The sequence below is a fragment of the Pogona vitticeps genome, chromosome 2 (assembly GCF_051106095.1).
Source record: "Pogona vitticeps strain Pit_001003342236 chromosome 2, PviZW2.1, whole genome shotgun sequence".
Taxonomy (NCBI): domain Eukaryota; kingdom Metazoa; phylum Chordata; class Lepidosauria; order Squamata; family Agamidae; genus Pogona; species Pogona vitticeps.
The window spans coordinates 309,462,102-309,481,886 of NC_135784.1; the positions used below are offsets into that span (position 1 = coordinate 309,462,102).

A 19,785-nucleotide genomic window follows, 5' to 3' on the forward strand; every position below is an offset into this window, starting at 1 on the left:
GTCAGAATCCTGACTCGGCGAAACTACCCCTGCCAGCCGAGGCAATGAGTAATAGCCAATAAAAAAGTGGGGGGGGGACCACCTTCGTGAACTCGTCTCTCTAACAGGAAAAGCAAAGGTGTAATTTGCTGTGTTATGACACTATAATTATGCCCTGATGAAGAAAGTGAGAACATTAAAAATCCTTCTTTTCTGCTCGGTACGCCCCTCTTACCTCTACTCTACTCTCTCTCTCTCTCTCTCTCTCTCTCTCACTCACTCACTCTCTCTCTCTCTCTCACACACACACACACACACACACACACACACAAAACCAAGAAGAAAGAAATGGATTTAACCCTTGCTTTGATGGGTCAATGTCTTGGCTTCTCCATAAGACACTTGGACAATAGACTGTTCATTTGTTCTGTTGGTGAAATGAAAAACGTGCATCAAATTAAAATCTCAAAATGAGTTAGGGAAAAAATGGCTTGAAGTAACCGTGTGTATTGATTAAGGCCCCTGATCTTTCTCTTTAGGAAGGCCCATGCTTTATAGACTTGTTTCAGTCAAATTTTAAGGCCTCCGGGTTGCCACTGGATTTCCGAGCCTCTCCTGTTAATCAGATTGTGTGACCCAATGGATGGAATCTTGGGCTTTGTGGTGTCAACACCCACCCACCCCCATGACCATAACAAGTCACAACTATAGTGGTCCATTTGAATCTATGGAACTTGGGGAAGAGTTGACTCACTCAATCCCCATTGATTCAGTGAGCCTACTCAAATACGACTTACTATGCCAAGAAACAGCCATTTAAAAAAAAAAAGGAGACCAAAATTGTATTAAGAAAAAAAAGCTTATTTGCAATTTTACAGCTTTTTTTCCTGCGCCAGCCAGCTGTCCTTTGCTCAAGTCAGTCACATGACTGGTCATGTGCCTGATTTGGAAACTTCTGTATGACTGGACATAGGAAGGAGACTCTCCTTGAGGGGTGCAAATCTGACTCAACTGCTCTTGCATAATCATATAAGCGAACAAGATAATGGGAGTGAACAAGATCCAGCAGTAGATACAACAGTACTAACATTTCATTTCCACTTAAACATGACAGGGTTAATTTGTTTTCAGTATGACAATGTTTAAAAGGAGGGAAAGAAAGAGGTTTACTTCCTGTGAATGGCTCATAGTCATCATAACTATGTGGTACCGTATTTCCCCGAAAATAAGACAGGGTCTTCTACAATGCAATAAAAATTTATTGTACAGCCAAAGGCCCGATAACACAGGGTCTTATATCAATTTTTGCTCCAAAAATGCATTAGGGTTTATTTTCAGGGAGGATTTTATTTTTTTCGTGTACAACCATCTACGATGATTCAGATACAGTCCTGTCCTCTTCTTCTGGTTGCTGCACCAGGGTGGAGGGCAGGGTTTCACTTATTTTGGGGGTAGGACTTATATGACGAGCATCCTGAAAAATCATACTAGGGCTTATTTGCAGGTTAGGTCTTATTTTCAGGGAAACAGGATACTTCCAGAAGAGATGAACAAGAGCTGGGGAGGAACAGTAGAAGAGAACACTAGCACTCACCTCCTGCTTGTGGATTTCTTAGAAGGAACTGTTTGGTCACATTGCAATGTTGTCCTCAGTAGGCCTGTGTAGAACTGGCTGTTATCCTCAATGGGCCTGTGTAGGACCAGTTACTGTACTAAATAGTCCTGTGTAGGGTTGGTTGTTATCCTCAGTAGACCTGTGTAGGATTGGTTGCTGGACTAAATAGTCTTGTGTAGGATTGGTTGTTATCCTTAGTAGACCTGTGTAGGATTGATTGCTGAACTAAATAGTCGTGTGTAGGATTGGTTTTTGTCCTCAGTAGACCTGTGTAGGATTGTTTGCTGAACTAAATAGTCCTGTGTAGGATTGGTTGTTGTCCTCAGTAGACCTGTCCTCATCCCCCACCTTCCAGAGTTATTGCATTACAACTCAAATCAGCTCTTACTGGGCCAAACTGGCTTGGAAGGATGGGAGATCTATTTATTTATTTATTTAAAATATTCTTATCCTGCCTTTTCTCCTCAAAAAGGACCCAATATGTTTCTAGGGCGCAATTAGAGGGCAGCAGAGTTGTGATGGCCAAGAGAGGCCTTTATTTTGATCCATGTGCAGCCACCTTCATACATTCTAGACTGAAAGCCGTAAAGAGTCCAACGCAGGAAGGTCCCATGGCTACACATTTCTCTCTTGGCCTCTTCTCAGTAGAATATGAAAATGTATTCAAAAGCATGGCATGGAGACGGTTAGAAGGTACCAGTTTTCTCTGTGTGGGAAGGGGGTTTGTTTCATGGTGTGGGGATGGGGTGTCAATGGAAGGTGGTTAGCATGCCTTCTTCCTGCATCGATGCCTTACCGGTTTTCCCCTCGCTTTCTCTTTTTCTCTCCTCCGTCTCCTCCACAGGACCAGAGGGCTGCAACCTGTTTATCTACCATCTGCCCCAGGAGTTTGGGGACGCTGAGCTGATGCAGATGTTCCTGCCATTCGGTAATGTCATCTCCTCGAAAGTGTTTGTGGATCGGGCGACAAACCAAAGTAAATGCTTTGGTGGGTAAAGATAACAAAACAATTAGATTCATCCAGGAAAGGAAACTTTTTTCTGAACTACTTTGACCTTTTCCCCCCCTCCCTCTCAGATTGCTTTTTTAAAAAAAAACTATATATATATAACTTTACTTGGCTGTTCCCCCCCCTTTCAATTTACCTTTGTTGATCTCTCTCTCTTTTTTTTCACCCCTCCCCTCCACTGCCCCAACCCACCCACCCCACCGGCTCCCTTCTGACTGTCTCATACTCTGAACTCCAATGCCCCTGGTCCGGGGAGGAGAGGGCCATTGACTCCAGGAAGTTTCGGGAACCCAATCCCCGAATCCTGGTTCTAAGGGGGAAGGGAAATTGCTGGGCCTTTAAAGGGAAGGGAACACCCAAGAGCAAAACTCGGATCAAGGCAGCGAGTGCGCCTGGAAAAGCCGCAGGCTGGATCGGAGGTGGGGGTGGCAGGGGAGAAGGGAGCTGTTTGCCAGAGTCTAGACCCTCAGCTGGTGGGTGAGGTGGGATGGCAGAGGACCTCTCAAGCGAGCAAAGAATCGGTGCCAGCAAAGGAAGGTTTGGATTCAGGATATATTTTTTTAATTGCATGTTGGAGCATGTGATCTTAGTGTTTGAATTCTTTGTAGGTTGTCCCCCATCCTCACTCCTTTTTCTTCTTGTGCTACTGTTACTTGTTCTGGATGTTATGTTGTGATGTAGGGATGGGCGAGAACCTCCAGTGACAATCTCTGTCCATCCACCTCCCGCCATCAACTCAACCACCTCCCGCCATCCTTCCTTGACCCTACAATAGTCCCACATGAGGTCCCTCCTCCTCCTCGTCCATCTCCTTCCATCTGCATTCATCTCTTCCAAAATGTGTCTTCCGGGAATGGCCAAATGGGTCATTCAACCAGGAGGCTGAGGAAGCCATTCCATTCTCCTCCTATCCTCCTCCACCACCATCCAGCTTGAAACAAACTCTTCTGACTGCCCTGATCCATGACAAAACCGGGAGTGGCATGAGCCACCGCTAGAAAGGGTGCCACCCCCGGGTTCTCATGCACATCTCTTTATTGCCTTTGATGTCTCTGAGAGTCAAAACAGATGTAGCACCAGCTTTGCTCTTAGAAGGTGATAAAACATTATTCGTCCCAAGACACCTCCTTTCCCCCTCCCCCAAAGTTTCAGCTTGCAAATGGATCCTGGGCTTCTCTCCTGATGACGAGTCCCTGAATTTGCAGCTTTTGGAGCTACAACATCTTTGGGGGGGGGACAGCCCCCCCTTTAACTCTTGAGGGAGTCCTCATTGAAATGCTAGGTCTTCATTGGTTTCTGCTCTGATGAATCCAGATTTACAGGGCTAATAGTGAAAGGCAGCAACAAAAAAGAAGATTCTGCCAGCCCTAAACAATGTTATTACAAAGTTAACGTTTTCTGAAGAGGGAATGTTGTACAGTTTTAAAAATACAATGGCTTTGTCTCAGATGAAGAAAGAAGGGGGGGGGGTCTCTAAACTTACTTGGCCAGAATCACAAGACTACTAACGTTCTATGCTGTGACACCTTTATAACTGAATCAGTGTTTGCCACTCTTGGTTTTTAAATGGCTTACTGCTTTCAAAAGAGTAAACAGAGGAAGTAGTCTGTAAGGAGACAGGATGCAGTGGTGCTAGCAGGACATGGTCATAAGGCAAATGTCTACGGACCCAGATGGCAGAAGGAGCAGAAGGACCTCCAGCTGCAGCAGTGCTGGCTTGCTCTGTTTTGAAACCAGTGTGCTAAGACCTGTTGCCACTTAAAGAGTGGGGGCCTCTTCGGAAACCATCACCGTGCTGGCTCAGGGATGGTGTGAGCCCCATTCTGAAAGGATGACTTTTCTCCAGTTCTGAAAATTACCTAGTGGCATCGCTGTAGAACTAACAAGTCTGGTTGGTGCCGGAGGTTGACCTTATGTTGGAGGACTTTAGTAGGTCTCAAAGATCAAGTTTTGGAGCAGGAACCTCCAGGAAGGAAGGAAGGAGAAGGAAGGAAGGAAGGAAGGAAGGAAGGAAGAAGGAAGGAAGGAAGGAAGGAAGGAAGAAGGAAGGAAGGAAGGAAGGAAGGAAGGAAGGAAGGAAGGAAGGAAGGAAGGAAGGAAGGAAGGAAGGAAGGAAGGAAGGAAGGGGAGGGATGAGGAGAAGGAAGGAAGGAAGGAAGGAAGGAAGGAAGGAAGGAAGGAAGGAAGGAAGGAAGGAAGGAAGGAAGGAAGGAAGGAAGGAAGGAAGGAAGGAAGGAAGGAAGGGGAGGGATGAGGAGAAGGAAGAAAGGAAGGAAGGAAGGGGAGGGATGAGGAGAAGGAAGGAAGGAAGGAAGGAAGGAAGGAAGGAAGGAAGGAAGGAAGGAAGGAAGGAAGGAAGGAAGGAAGGGAGGGAGGGAGGGAGGGAGGGAGGGAGGGAGGGAGGGAGGGAGGGAGGGGAGGGATAAGGAAGGAAGGAAGGAAGGAAGGAAGGGGAGGGATGAGGAGAAGGAAGGAAGGAAGGAAGGAAGGAAGAAGGAAGGAAGGAAGGAAGGAAGGAAGGAAGGAAGGAAGGAAGGAAGGAAGGAAGGAAGGAAGGAAGGAAGGAAGGAAGGGGAGGGATGAGGAGAAGGAAGGAAGGAAGGAAGGAAGGAAGGAAGGAAGGAAGGAAGGAAGGAAGGAAGGAAGGAAGGGGAGGGATAAGGAAGGAAGGAAGGAAGGAAGGAAGAAGAAAGGAGAGGGATGAGGAGAAGGAAGGAAGGAAGGAAGGAAGGAAGGAAGGAAGGAAGGAAGGAAGGAAGGAAGGAAGGAAGGAAGGAAGGAAGGAAGGGAGGGAGGGAGGGAGGGGAGGGAGGGAGGGAGGGAGGGGAGGGATGAAGAGAAGGAAGGAAGGAAGGAAGGAAGGAAGGAAGGAAGGAAGGAAGGAAGGAAGGAAGGAAGGAGGAAGGAAGGGGAGGATGAGGAGAAGGAAGGAAGGAAGGAAGGAAGGAAGGAAGGAAGAAAGAAAGAAAGAAAGAAAGAAAGAAAGAAAGAAAGAAAGAAAGAAAGAAAGAAAGAAAGAAAGAAAGAAAGAAAGAAAGAAAGAAAGAAAGAAAGAAAGAAAGAAAGAAAGAAAGAAAGAAAGAAAGGGGAGGGATGAGGAGAAGGAAGGAAGGAAGGAAGGAAGGAAGGAAGGAAGGAAGGAAGGAAGGAAGGAAGGAAGGAAGGAAGGAAGGAAAGAAGAAGAAAGAAAGAAAGAAAGAAAGAAAGAAAAGAAAGAAGAAAGAAAGAAAGAAAGAAAGAAAGAAAGAAAGAAAGAAAGAAAGAAAGAAAGAAAGGGGAGGGATGAGGAGAAGGAAGGAAGGAAGGAAAGAAGGAAGGAAGGAAGGAAGGAAGGAAGGAAGGAAGGGGAGGGATGAGGAGAAGGAAGGAAGGAAGGAAGGAAGGAAGTAAGGAAGGAAGGAAGGAAGGACGGAAGGAAGGGGAGGGATGAGGAGAAGGAAGGAAGGAAGGAAGGAAGGGGAGGGCATGAGGAGAAGGAAGGAAGGGAAGGAAGGAAGAAGGAAGGAAGGAAGGTTCACCTTGATTTAAATAGTGGGTATTCTGGAATGTTAAATAGTGTGGGCAGTACAATAGTGGTTCATACATTCAATGGGCAGTGACCCATTGAATGTATGAACCACTACTTCTGGAGGCTGCAATTCTCTTTGTTGCTAGTTAAATAGGAGGCGAGAGGAAGGCTGAGTAGGTGGGGATTTCCAAAAACTGGACGTGCATAACCTTGAAAAAGAAGACTGTGGGGAGATAGGATAGCACTTCAGAGACGAGACACTAATCCCAGAGTGCAGGACACGCAACAGTGGGCTCAAGCTACAGGAAGCCAGTTTTTGGCTTAATATCAAGAAAAACTTCTTAACTGTTAGAACAGTACAACAATGGAACCAATTCCCTTAGAAGAGTTCCAACAGCAGAGGAATTCAAGAGAAAATTGGACCACCACCTGGCAGATCTGCTTTGATTTGGATTGCTGCCTTGAGCAGGGGGTTCGACTAGATAGCCTTATCGGCCCCTTCCGATGCCATGATGATTCTTTGATTCTATGATTGAAAAACAGCCTGGGGGAATCACCGACAGCCCCAGGGTTGCCATTATCCTTTACCCATAAAGGCAGATTGCTACCTCATGCACTCGAAGCTAATCTCCCCCTCTCTGGGAAGCAGGAGTAGAAAACAAATGCTTAAATTTCTCCCAGTTTCCAAGGAATACCTCTTCTTTACAAAATACAGGACTTTTTAAGAGAGGAGGGAAGGAAATTGGAAAGTTATGAATCTTACTAAGAGCCACTGAACAGAAGACTGCATCAAGCTGGAATCGCTGACATTCTACCACCCAAAATTCATCATCATAGGCATCCTTCAGTCTCAAGAGCCTATGGTAACATGCTCTGTATCAAGAAGTGTCCTCTCCAGAGCATGAAGCCTGGGTAAAGTAATATGGAGGATAGGCTGTTACCCAAGCAGCAAATCTCCCCTCTCCACATTGCTGAAATGGTCCAATCAACCAGTTGTATTGGCTCTTGCCTTTCCATTGGACCATTTCAGCACCCAAAATTAATGAATGAATTTAAGGACACCCCAAACTTAAGGTGGCTCTAAGTGCTAGCCATGGTTGGGTAGGCTGGCCTTTTGTTGACCTTTGAGTGACGTTTAAGCACACTGAAGATCTTCAAGGTACCCCACAGCTGTTAGGCTGCTTATGCTGGAAGGAAAGGTGTTCATCTTGGGTGGGAAGGTACTAACAGAAACATCCAGGCCCATAAAATGTCTTGCCCTCCTCAGGCATTCTGCAGCCGCTTCCAAGCAATCAGAGGAGATTTCCATGGGAGGTGGCCCCACTGGAGTGGGGAGGTGGGAGGAGATGGTGGGGGGTGGAGAAGGAGGAGGAGGAGGGAAAGAGACGACGAAGTATTAGGGCTGTGAGCCACTATTCATTTTACAAACTATAATTAATTTGATGTTTAGATTAATTTCTGATGTGCTCTCAAAGGTGCACAGAAAGCATTTTTCCTTTATTATAATGTTGATTGCTTATTGGGGAGATAAATCTAACTGTCAGTAATGCACCGACTTACCAAAACTTTCAGTCCGAGCAAGCATGTCTGCAAAAAAAAAAAAAAAAAAAAAAGAGGGGGGGGAACAGCTGTTTGTTTCTCCCCTGTTAAAGAACAGCCCTTACCTTTTGCCAGGCAACTTCAGCACTTAGAAAGGCCACGGGGTAGGTGGGAAGGTCTGGTTCCTTCCCTTTCCTTTCGTTCCCTCCCCAGCTCCCTGTTCGTCCCCACACAAAGCCACCCAATTTGTGCACAATATGGGATCTAGGCAGTGATTCCTGTGGTTGTTGTTGTTGTTTAGTTGTTTAGTCACGTCCGACTCTTCGTGACCCCACAGACCAGAGCATGCCGGGCCCAACTGTCTTCCACTGCCTCTCGGAGTTGGGTCAAATTCATGTTGGTCACTTCGATGACACTTTCCAACCATCTCATCCTCTGTCGTCCCCTTCTCCTCTTGCCTTCACACTTTCCCAGCATCAGGGTCTTTTCCAGGGAGTCTTCTCTTCTCATGAGATGGCAAAATATTGGAGCCTCAGCTTCACGATCTGTCCTTCCAGCAACAGGCTTGCTGAACCAATTTTGCAGACAAGGTTTCTGCACCTTAGGGTGCAGTTATACTGTTGATTTCTATTGATTTCAGCCGTGATGTAGAATCATAGAATCATACAATCATGGAGTTGGAAGGGGGATAATCACAGAATCATAGAATTTTCCTTCAGAATGGATAGGTCTGATCTCTTTGCAGCACAGGGGACTCTCAAGGGTCTCCTCCAGCACCACAATTCAAAAGTATGAATTCTTTGGCAGTCAGCCTTCTTTATGGTCCAGCTCTCACTTCCATACATCGCTACTGGAAAAACCATAGCTTTGACGATGCGGACCTTTGTCGGCAAGGTGATGTCTCTGCTTTTTAAGATGCTGTCTAGGTTTGTCATCGCTTTCCTCCCAAGAAGCAGGAGTCTTTTAATGTCGTGGCTGCTTTCACCTTCTGCATTTCATAGGCATTCCAACATTGCCTGATACTTTCCGCTAGGAGTGCAAAGCCATCAATTCACTACTGTGGGGCTGGTCCTGTGCCAAACCAACAGTAGGCTTTGGAAATCTACCGCAAAGGCTTCTGCTGAATGGGGAAAGATGATGGTGTGCAGGGCAGAGAACAGGACATCTGGGAAACACTGACGCTTCTGTTCTGCATTTTGTATGGAAGGATTTTGTTTTTGAATGGGGATGTGTGGCGAGCAATTAGAAACAATAATCTGCATACCAAAAATGCAGAAGATTCAAGTTTGCATTGCAAAAACTTTGCCCAGTTGCTTCTACAGAACACCGTGGAGGTTGACAGGTCTTTGGGTCTGACTCTCAAGTCCTGAGTCCCAAGTCTTTGGTATCAAGTCCAAAGTCCAAGCCTGGATCTTTGGTAAGTCCTAAGTCCCAAGCCCAAAAAACTGAGTCGATTCCAAGTCGAGTCACCCATGCGACTTAAGTCTGACTTGACCGCGAGTCCTGTTACTTGAGTCTCCATCCCTGCAGCATATGGAGTCCCAACAAAGTGAAAACACAGATGAAAGTAACACAGATGGGCAGGATTTGAGCCTCACTTTATCACCAAGAATTCACCGGCTCTGAAACTGTGTGATCACACAGCCTATATTGCAGTCAAATTGGAAGCTTCATGGTGGTGCTGGTAGTGACAATGAAATCACTGTATGAGTAGAGGAGGTGCATCAAAATCACAGGTTTCCAGGATGATGAGTGCTCACAAAATCTCTTTTTCTCAGTAAGTCTTCCCTATCTTGCTCTGCTGAGACTCCCTGGTGAGATTTCCCACCGATCTCCAAGCTTCCCACAGAAGGTAGACCCCAGCCTAATTTTCCCTTGTAAATTTCTCCACCTTCTTTTGCCCATTGTTCTGCATAGGAAACTGCTAAATTCTATGCAGCGTGGTACCATACCAGTTAATCCTGTACAGGAAAGATGCCACTCTATGCAGGAACTGAAATAATCTTGTGCAATTTATTGGCAGATTCCAGGTGAATCTTCTGGAGAAAATACAGTAAGTTATTCTGCACAGGAAATATAACAATCCTGTACAGCTTCATGTGGCTTCTTCCCTTTCCCAGATGAATCCTGCGCAGGAAGGAGACCTTTCTGTGCAGGAACTGTAACAATCCAGGTCATCTCCCCATTTCTTCCAGAAATGATTGCCACAATGCTTTGAAGATTCCATGTGAGATTTCCTGCAGGATTTGGGGTGGTGAGGAGAGAATCTCATGCAGCGGATAAAAGTTTGTTTTGTTTTCTCTGGTCCTCTACAAGAGTAAGAGGCTGCAAGCAGTAGGAGCAAAGACTGAAAGAACTGGGCATGTTTAGCCTTGAGAAAAGAAGGCTGAGGGGAGATAGGATGGAACTTTTCAAATACTTGAAAGGCTGTCCTACAGAGGAGGGGCAGGATCCATTCTTGATCATCCCAGAGTGCAGGATGCATATTAATGGACTCAAGCTACCGGATGCCAGATTTCAGCTGAATATCAGGGAAAACTTCCTAACTGTTAGAGTAGTATAACAATGGAACCAATTATCTTGGAAGGTGACTGGTGGTGAGCTCTCCAATGTTGGAGACATTCAAGAGAAAATTGGACCACCATCTGTCAAATCTTCTTTGATTTGGATTTCTGCATTGAGCAGGGGGTTGGACTCAATGGCCTTCAAGGCCCCTTCCAACTCAGTTATTTTATGATTCTATGAGATCCCTAACCCTATCATGGAGGTCTTAGGCTGTTGCCAGCTTACCATTTTAGATTCTGGAAGAGGAAATAGAAAGACCAAGTGAAGGAGAAGTACATGAAACAGTTGGGGCCAGAGAAGGTATCTGACTAGGAGAAGCTGAATGGCCAAGGAAAGGAGGTTAAATATTAGGGCGAGCCCTCCGGAAGATTGAGAGGGGAAAGGCTATGGAAAACAATAGAACCAAGAGGTTTAAAAATAGGCAGAGACGGAAGAAAAGCCGTGTGGATAAAAACTTCAGATGCAAAGCGAGCTGATGCTTATACTTACTCATTTGAAATGTTAGCCAAATTTCTGGCTGCATGCCCCTAGTCCTTTTTTTAAAATCACTAAGAAAAGAGGAAATCAAACGTCTTCTTTTGCCAGTCATATATTTCCAGAACAAGCAGCCTCACTAACAATTAGAGGATGTTGATTTGCCACAAAGCCAGCCTTTATATAGCCAAGGCATACAATCCCAAACCTTTTGTCTCTGCAGCCCCCCCATGAACCACTCGGTTCTATCTGCTCGGAAATGAGAGTCTGGTTTTCCAAGGAGGCACCGCGAGGGAGCACCCTCTATGCACCCTTACCTCTGAGGAAACGTGGACACGATTGGGCTGAATGTGTTTGGAACCTCTCAGAAGCACGATCAAGGATCGTAGGGATATAGAATAATTGAATCGGAAGGGCCCTCTAAGGCCATCAAGTCCAGCCCCCTCACTCAAGTCAGGAATCCAAACCAAAGCTGATCCAACAGATGGGTGTCCAGTTCTCTCTTAATAATAATAATAATAATAATAATAATAATAATAATAATAATAATAATAATAATAATAATAATAATAATAATAATAATAATAATAATAATAATAATAATATAATTTATTAAATACCTCCAATTTTGGAGGGGTCACCACTTCCTGAGGTAATGGGTTCCATTGTTGTACTGCTCTAACAGTCAGGAAGTTTTTTTCCTGATACAGTGGTGCCTCGCTTAGCGATGTTAATTCGTTCCGGAAAAAAACACTGCTAAGCTATTTCATCACTAAGCGAAACATGGTTTCCCATTGAAATGCATTTAAAACCGGATAATCCATTCCAATAGGAACGAATTGCCATCCTTAAGTGAAAATCACCATGGGAAACATTGCTAAGCGAAACGTGGTTCCCCAATTGAAATGCATCGAAACCAATTCAATGCATCTCAATGGGGGAAAAAATACAACAACAAATTAAAAAAAAGTCAGAACAAAAGTCAAATTTGGTTAACAAAGGGTTTATTAAGTGCACTTTATGATTTCAAACAATTTAAACAATAAACTTTAACGTTATAAATAACAGAAAAACATTTAAAAAACAGCAAACATGAAGTTGTTTAAACCATCGTTACGCGAAACGGGGGACCCAAAATTTAATCGCTATGCGAAGCATGGTCTCAACCACCGCTAAGCGAAAATTGCCCAGAGGGACCATCGCTGAATGAAGCGCAAAAATGCTCTGAAAAAGTGATTGCTAAGCGATTTCATCACTAAACGGAACGCCCATTAAGCGAGGCACCACTGTATTCTGCTAAATCTGGCTTCCTCTAACCTGAGCTCATTAATATGTATCCTGCACACAGGGATGATTGAGAACAGATCCTGCCCCTTTGAAACATTTAAAAATTGCTATCCTATCCCCCTCAGTCTTCTTTTCTCAAAGCTCACATACCCAGTTCTTTCAGTCTTTCCTTGTGGCCCTTCTCTGAACTTGTAGCAGTTGTTTGGCATCCTTCTTAAAGTTTGTGGACAAAATGGAGTTTTGTGGGACACCCCCCCCTTCTCACTGTAGTTGGAAGTGGGGTGTCCCATAAGGCAGGCAGTAAATTTCCAGACACCATGGTTGGGAAATGGAGAGTGTTCATAATCTGAGAAAACACAGCAGAAGCCTGAGTTAGTTGGGGGAGTTGTCAAACAGGGCTACAAAATCACCCCTATAATCTCTGTGGGTGATCCGAAAGAGGTACAAGATAGTCTGTCCTATATCTGGGAGGCACCAAGCATCACCCTGCAGATGTCTGTCAGATTTCAGCTACCAGCCTTCCTCACCACTGGATTTGCTGACTAGAACGGGATTTGCCATCCAGCAACATCAGGAGCACTCTACATTGCCCTTTGTTGTTGTTTACTCATTAAGTCGTATCCGACTCTTCGTGACCCCATGGACCAGAGCCCGCCAGGCCCTCCTGACTTCCACTGCCTCCCGGAGTCGGGTCAAATTCATGATGGTGGCTTCGATGACCCTGTCCAACCATCTCGTCCTCCGTCGTCCCCTTCTCCTCTTGCCTTCACACTTTCCCAACATCAGGGTCTTTTCCAGGGAGTCTTCTCTTCTCATGAGAGATGGCCTAAGGACTGGAGCCTCAGCTTCAGGATCTGTCCTTCCAGCGAGCACTCAGGGTTGCCCACCCCCACCCCAAATCACCTGCTTCTCACAAGTCCCTAAGTCCACCACTGCTGCCTATTGCATGCCATATATTATTTATTGAATTCTCGAAAGCTTTCACTGCCAGGATCCAATGGTTGTTTTAGGTATTTCTGGCTGTCTGGCCGTGTTCTTGGGGTTCCTCAAGAACACGGCCAAACAGCCCAAAAAACCTACAACAATCATCACATTATTTATTATTTACCATGCTTGGTAATGGGAAGCAAACTTTAATTCAATGTGCCCAAGAGGCAGTGATGGTTCATTTTTACGGATTATGTCCGGGATCAAACGTATTTGCTTATATTAAATTTGGATGTCATTTAAATCTAGGTAGGTAGGTAGGTAGGTAGGTAGGTAGGTAGGTAGGTAGGTAGGTAGGTAGGTAGGTAGGTAGGTAGGTAGGTAGGTAGGTAGGTAGGTAGGTAGGACAGGGAGAAATTCTCACTGTAGGTTTTTAAAAGCTAATTTAAATCTAAAACATCCCATTTTAATTTTTAGTTAATCATCGATTTTTTTTCTCACCCTGCCATGGGGCGATTTTGCAATTACTCTGCAGTTACTCTTTCTCATAAATGAACTCCTATGTGGGGAAATTATGTGACAAATCAATGAAAACTAACTTTGCATTTTACCGGCTTCTAACACCGTTTTCCCCACACAGAAGCTCATTTATTAATAAGAGGTGGTGGGGGCGGCATCTTGTAAGAATTTTGAAGGTTCAAGGCAAGCATTCTTACCTTATCAAGCACGTGCCCGCTCAGTTGTGATGTTTTGCTTCCAGCCAATAGAAATCCAACCAGGTTCTCAGCCTAGAATCTCATATTTGTTCTCAATAACTGGTAGGGGGTTTCTCAGTGATTCTGCTCAGTTTTGTTTTTTGAAACAATTGAGAATTTCTTCATTATACAACAGGTTGTAGGGAGTCGGAGTGCTGAGCAGGACCCATAATAAGCGGACCGTGAGAAGTGCTGGGGAGTTCAGTGGTTTCGGTCTCTCTGGCTGCAGGACCAGAGGCTGGAAGTCCCCCCCCACACACACACACACACACACACTGTGGTGCCTCCTTAACAAGGGCTGAACTCCGTGATTGATGGAGTCACACACACACACACACACACCGTGGTGCCTCCTTAACAAGGGCTGAACTCCATGATTGATGGACTCCCAGCTTTGAAGTTCTAAGATTATTAACAGGAAGGAATTCCAAAGGTCTTCTTTCCCATAATATGTGAGTTGCCTGATAAAATCATTCCCTACCACTGCTTTCTGGTCAAGAGCTGTTGAAATGTGCTAACCAGCGTGGCCACAGGAGATTCTGAAAATGGTGGTCCAGAAAAGTAACTTTTCTAAGCTCTTAGAACACCAGGCCGTCACAGGTGACCACTGAGGCATTTGAACTCCCTCTGTAGCAGCGTTAGGAAATCTACTGTCCTCCCCCCGGAGTTGGGTCAAATTCATGTTGGTCACTTCGATGACCCTGTCCAACCATCTCGTCCTCGGTCGTCCCCTTCTCCTCTTGCCTTCACACTTTCCCAACATCAGGGTCTTTTCCAGGGAGTCTTCCCTTCTCATCAGACGGCCAAAGTAGTGGAGCCTCAGCTTCAGGATCTGTCCTTCCAGCGACAGACTTACTGAACCAATTTTGCAGACAAGGTTCTGTATCTTAGGGCGCAGTTACACTGTTCATTTGTATTGATTTCAGCTCTGATGTAGAATCATAGAATCATAGGATTGTGGAGCTGGAAGGGGGCTATCAGGCTATAGGGTCCAATGCCCTGCACAAGGTGGGAATCCACATCAAACCAGATCTGACAGATGGTGATCCAATTTCTTCTTGAATGTCTTCAGCATTAGAGAGCTTACCACCTCATGAGGTCATGGGTTCCACTGTCGTACTACTCTAACCATTAAGATGTTTTTTTCCCAGATATTCGGCCTAAATCTACCTTCCTGTAACTTGAGTCCATTATCATGCGTCCTGCACTCTGGGACGATAGAGAACAGACCCTGCCCCTCCTCTGTATGACTACCTTTCAAGTATTTGAAAAGGGCTATCATATCTTATGGAGACGTGGGTGGTTCTGTGGGTTAAATGGCTAAGCCACTGGGCTGTGGATTGAAAGGTTGGGAGTTCAAATCCACACAATGGGGTAATTTCCCATTGCTTGTCCCAGCTCCTGCCAACCTAGCAGTTCAAAAGCATGCAAAATGCGAGTAGATGAATAGATGCCACCTCGGTGGGAAGGTAACGGCATTCCGTGTCTAGTCGCGCTGGCCACGTGACCACAAAAAGTATCTACAGTACAGACTAATTCCAGCTGCTTGGCTTACAAACAAGGCTAAGCATCAGCCCCTAGAATTGGACATGACTAGACTTAATTCTCAAGGGGAACCTTTACCTTTATCATATCTCATATCAGATGTATTTTAAATTGATTTGCAGTCATGTAGCTTTTGTATTGCTATGTGTGCTCACTGTGAAAATTATTACTGTGATATAAAAGTATGGGCTTAAAACTGCTTCAAGGAAACTGCATGTGAGGTTTTAAATTGTTTCATTAACCAGCATGTTTGCAAACCATGTTTTTAAATGTTGTGTAGTTTTTCAGGCGTCCTTTGGAATGCCTGCATTTTTCTCTCTCTTAAAAAAGAAATTTTAAGTGGCATATCACTATAGTGATGCAGTGCTAAAGTTTTTTTTAAAACATTTAAAAAAATATCTTGTATGAACAGCAATGTTCCTGCTGTCCAAAACCTGTGACCAACCACAAAGGCAGTATTTAATGCTACAGGGGTGTTCACTTTGCCTGAAGCAACTCATAAAGAAACGGTTTCAGAAGCATGTTAAATTTAAAAGCCTCTTCAAAAAAAAAAAAAAAAAAAAACTCAGTTTGCAGTCAAAAATTGATTTTAATTACCCCAAATCTGATTCAACAGCAGTTCTTACTGTCAGTATAACCGCACCCTTAGATAGCTCTTGTAAAGTTCCAACTAAAACCCGAAGCGGACTGCCACTCCACCGATACCAGCGCCACCAGCCTCCGCTGGCAGCAAAGCAACTCAGCAGGTTACTTTTAAAACATTGCAATGAGTATGAACAATAAATTACTTCTCAAACCCTGCAATGAATAATGGGTGAACCAGTTCCTTTCAGAAAGTAACTTCCCACACTCTGGCAGAGTTACAGGCACAAAGGAGGTCCAGAAGTCCCCGTTCATCTGCCGTTACACCGAAACCGTAGCTCCTAGCAAATTCCTGCCTCAGTTGGTTTTGTAGCATCCTGTAGCCCGGACACTCCCTTTGAATAAGAACTCCCATATTTTAAAGCTGGCAAGTTTGCAGAACAAGGGAGATCAGATGCCCTGAGCTGCAAGCCTTGCAAATTTCTTGATCCTTTACTGCCTTGCTAAATCATTTATTTAGCACAGCCTTTTTACATAATCCCTTGGAAAAAAAACATAAAATAGATTTATCACAAAACCCTGTCCTCCTACCAACCATCTTCAGACTGGTACATATATTTCACTGATTATTAATTAACGTAGGCAGCGGAAGAGCGGAGAGCTTTTTAACCTCTCCTTCTCTCTTTCCCTCTTTGTTGTCCAAAGGATTGCTCATCCGCCCAAGTAGTTCACTGTGTTAGTTACGGCACGGCACGACAGCAAGATCTGATTCAATGCTAGTGTGTCGTCCTCCCAAGACACGTAGAGTGGGCCTTACAATGCCAAGGAAGGAGAAAGCATCTCCAGCAATGTTGGCAAGACTTTTCGGTCCAAGTCCCAAGTCAGAATCTTTAGTACCAAGTCCCAACTCCTGAGTCCCAAGTCTGAGTCCCTATTTTAAAAAAAAAGAAAAGAAAAGAAAAGCTTTTTTCCCCCAGAAAAAAATAAAAGGTTTGTGAGTTCCAAGTCTCTGAATTTTTTTTAAAAAAAATCCCAAGTTGAATTTGATTCAAGTCACTGGTGTGACTCAAGTCTGACTTGACAACAAGTCCCACAACTCAAGTCTCCATTCCTGAGCATTTCCATGCTTGAGTTAAACATGCATTAAAGTTCTGGAGTGGGCAGTAGAAGGTGTGGAAGGAATGCAGGGGAAATATGATTTTCCCAGAAGCGAACTATGCTGTAAGGAAAGCAACGCAGGGGCAGTGATTTTCAACAACAACTACATTTACCAGCAGTGGAATAGAGAACTAGTCCAGGTGGGGTGCTGGGTTTTCAAAGACATGGCTAGGAATTTGCTCTCTTTCAAGCCTTCTGTCCTGCAGTTATTATCTGCCATCTCTTACCAACCCCACCAGACATGAGTTGGCGGAGTTGGTAACTAGAGAGGGGCATGAATTTAAAAATGATTGACCAAATTCATTCAAAAATGGCTAATTTGTCAATTTGTATTCATGTGAATCTGCGCCCCTGACGAATACCAACCAATACATTTTTGGCAATTTTTGATTTGTCAATTCATTTGGCTATAAAATTGCTTTCCCTCCCCACCAGCATCTAGAGACACAGGAAAGCTTCCTCCGACTCTCCTTTACAATCCCTCTAAGTTTGTTGAGGATCGGCTTCTAGATGTCCAAGTGATACACCTGCAAACAGCCCCCCCCAGGAAAGTTTCCCCCAGGCACCTAGAGACACCAAAATAATCAAGAAGCTTCTAACGACTCTCCCCAACAGCCCCTCCAAGTTTGATGATGGTTGGGTTTCTCCAAACCAGCCGCTAAAGGGCACTTTCCTAGAAAGACCCAATTTGTGGGTGTATAATTGGGACATCCAAAACACAAATGCCACCAAACTTGCAGAGATTATAAAGGAGAGTCAGGGAAAGTTTTCTGTCAATTTGGTGTGTGTCTCACTCCCCCCAGTGCTTTGGCAACCATTTTATAGGGTTTTACGGTAAAAATTAAATTGATGAATAGATTCATCGATTTGTCAGGGGAAAAAATGTAAATTTGTAATTCGTGATTCATTGACCTTGATGAATCACGAATCAAAATTAATCACCATTTTTCTGATTCATGCCCGTCCCTACTCATGACATGATCCCTCCTTCTCCAAATAGCTTTATATGATTAATATAATATCAGAATGCCTGTAAATATAATTTGTGACCTTCTCAATAAAAATGAGCTTCATTTTTTTTCCATCATGGTGGGAATGTAGGGTTTTTTTTTTAATTAGTTATCTGTGGGACTAAGGTCTCTTCTAGAGCAGAGGTTCCCAACCTTTGGTCTCCAGATGTTCTTTGACTCAAACTCCCAGAGATCCTGGCCAGCACAGATAGTGGTGAAGACCTCTGGGAGTTTAGTTCAAGAACAACATCTGGGGATCCAAGGGTGGGAACCGCTGCTCTCGAGAAAGCGTTTGTTCTTCTTAATGAACAGGTCACAATTTTCCCTCCATCCGTATGACAAAGTTTATCCCAGAATGTTCTGTGACATAATCCATGACTTTGCAAACCTTTTTTGGCCTTTCCTAAAGACATGTTTTATTTTTTCTTATGATTTGTACTTAGGGAGAGGCAAAGTTTAGCATTAGAGTGTGTCCCGTTAGGTTCATCTCCATGGTCAGAGCTTCCTGGAAGGAAACTTTCATTTTTAAATTATCAGTCTATCAGTACGGCAACTGAATGCTCTGGCAAACGGCTGATCTTTAAAAGTATCTTTGAAGACTTCCTAGATTTTCATAGGGGAAAGAAGCAATTTTCTGAAGGTGCTTTTGAAAGTTCAGTTTGAGAAAATCTCACAAAGTTAGATGTTCCTACATAACAGCAAGGGGAAAACTGGGAGAAAACAGAGGGATTTTTTCGCAGCTTGGAAGAACTGAGGGCACTGCCTTAGAACACCTAACAATGATTAAAGTACCATGTACCTTCAAAGCATTTCATAGATGAAAACAGCCATGTTGGCTGAGCAGAAAGAGACAAATCTACGAGGTCCTGTACTCCTACATTCAAATCTTCAACAGCTTAGACTTCATCAGACTTTAGGAATTAAGATTTTTATTGAAAATGTGCTGCTATCCTCCACCTGGACCAAGTTAAGTAGATAATGCCTGTTCCCAGTATGGGGAGTTCACTTGGTACCTGCCTGGCATGTAACTATCAGGAGGAAGCTGTTCTATGATATCAGGCCGAAACAAAAGAAAAAAATATATATATAAAGAGGGCGCCTTAAAGGCTAAATGCTATATTTTAATGTCAGTTTATGTCTGAGGAAGTGGACTTGTCCACAAAAGCTCACATTAAAATATATTTGTTCATTTAGTCTTAAAGGCACTTCAATATGTTTGCCTTCTTTATTTTTTTATTTTTCTTTTGCTTCGGCCTGATGTCAAACGGGGGGGGGGGGCTGCCTGGTTATAAGAAAGAAAGAAAGAAAGAAAGAAAGAAAGAGAGAGAGAGAGAGAGAGAGAGAGAGAGAGAGAGAGAGAGAGAGATGGACGGACGGACGGACGGACGGATGGGAGGGAGAGAGACAAAGAAAGAAAGAAAGAAAGAAAGAAAGAAAGAAAGAAAGAAAGAAAGAAAGAAAGAAAGAAAGAAAGAAAGAAAGAAAGAAAGAAAGAGTCAACCCCAACTTGACTGTATACGTACCAAGTCAAGGCCAGAATTTTAAATGCTGAACACTCCATGCCCACCGTTGCTTTCTCCTACATGGAAAAATGTTAAGATCTAGCCTTTTTTCCTCCATCAAACAGTTAATAGTTATCTATGTATGTACTATGTACCCACAAAACTTTCCATAGATGAAAACAGAGTTATATTGGCCAGATGTCTAGTAGAGAAATTTAAAAGGCACTCCGAGATTTGGTCTCTTTGGTGGGTGGAATAAGATATGCCACTTCACACACCCAGTAATCATTCAGGACTGCTGAGTGGACATGCAGAGGGGCACCTTGTCAG

General features: G+C 44.1%; 1 protein-coding gene across 13 annotated transcripts in view; it reads left to right on the forward strand.

Annotated features, from left to right (window-relative positions):
- Window positions 1-19,785, forward strand: part of CELF4 (CUGBP Elav-like family member 4) — an 870,333-nt gene that overhangs the window by 809,776 nt on the left and 40,772 nt on the right. For 7 of the 13 annotated variants that reach the window (XR_012084591.2, XM_072992989.2, XM_020796442.3 and 4 more), the window contains one exon: window positions 2,439-2,582. Coding sequence is in view for 11 of the 13 variants with exons in the window: in XM_072992989.2 (XP_072849090.1) it covers window positions 2,439-2,582 (144 nt within the window). In the remaining 2 variants the exon portion in view is untranslated. The remainder of the gene's footprint in view (window positions 1-2,438; window positions 2,583-19,785) is intronic. The other 6 variants (XR_013540995.1, XM_072992990.2, XM_020796447.3 and 3 more) reach the window with 1 other exon arrangement.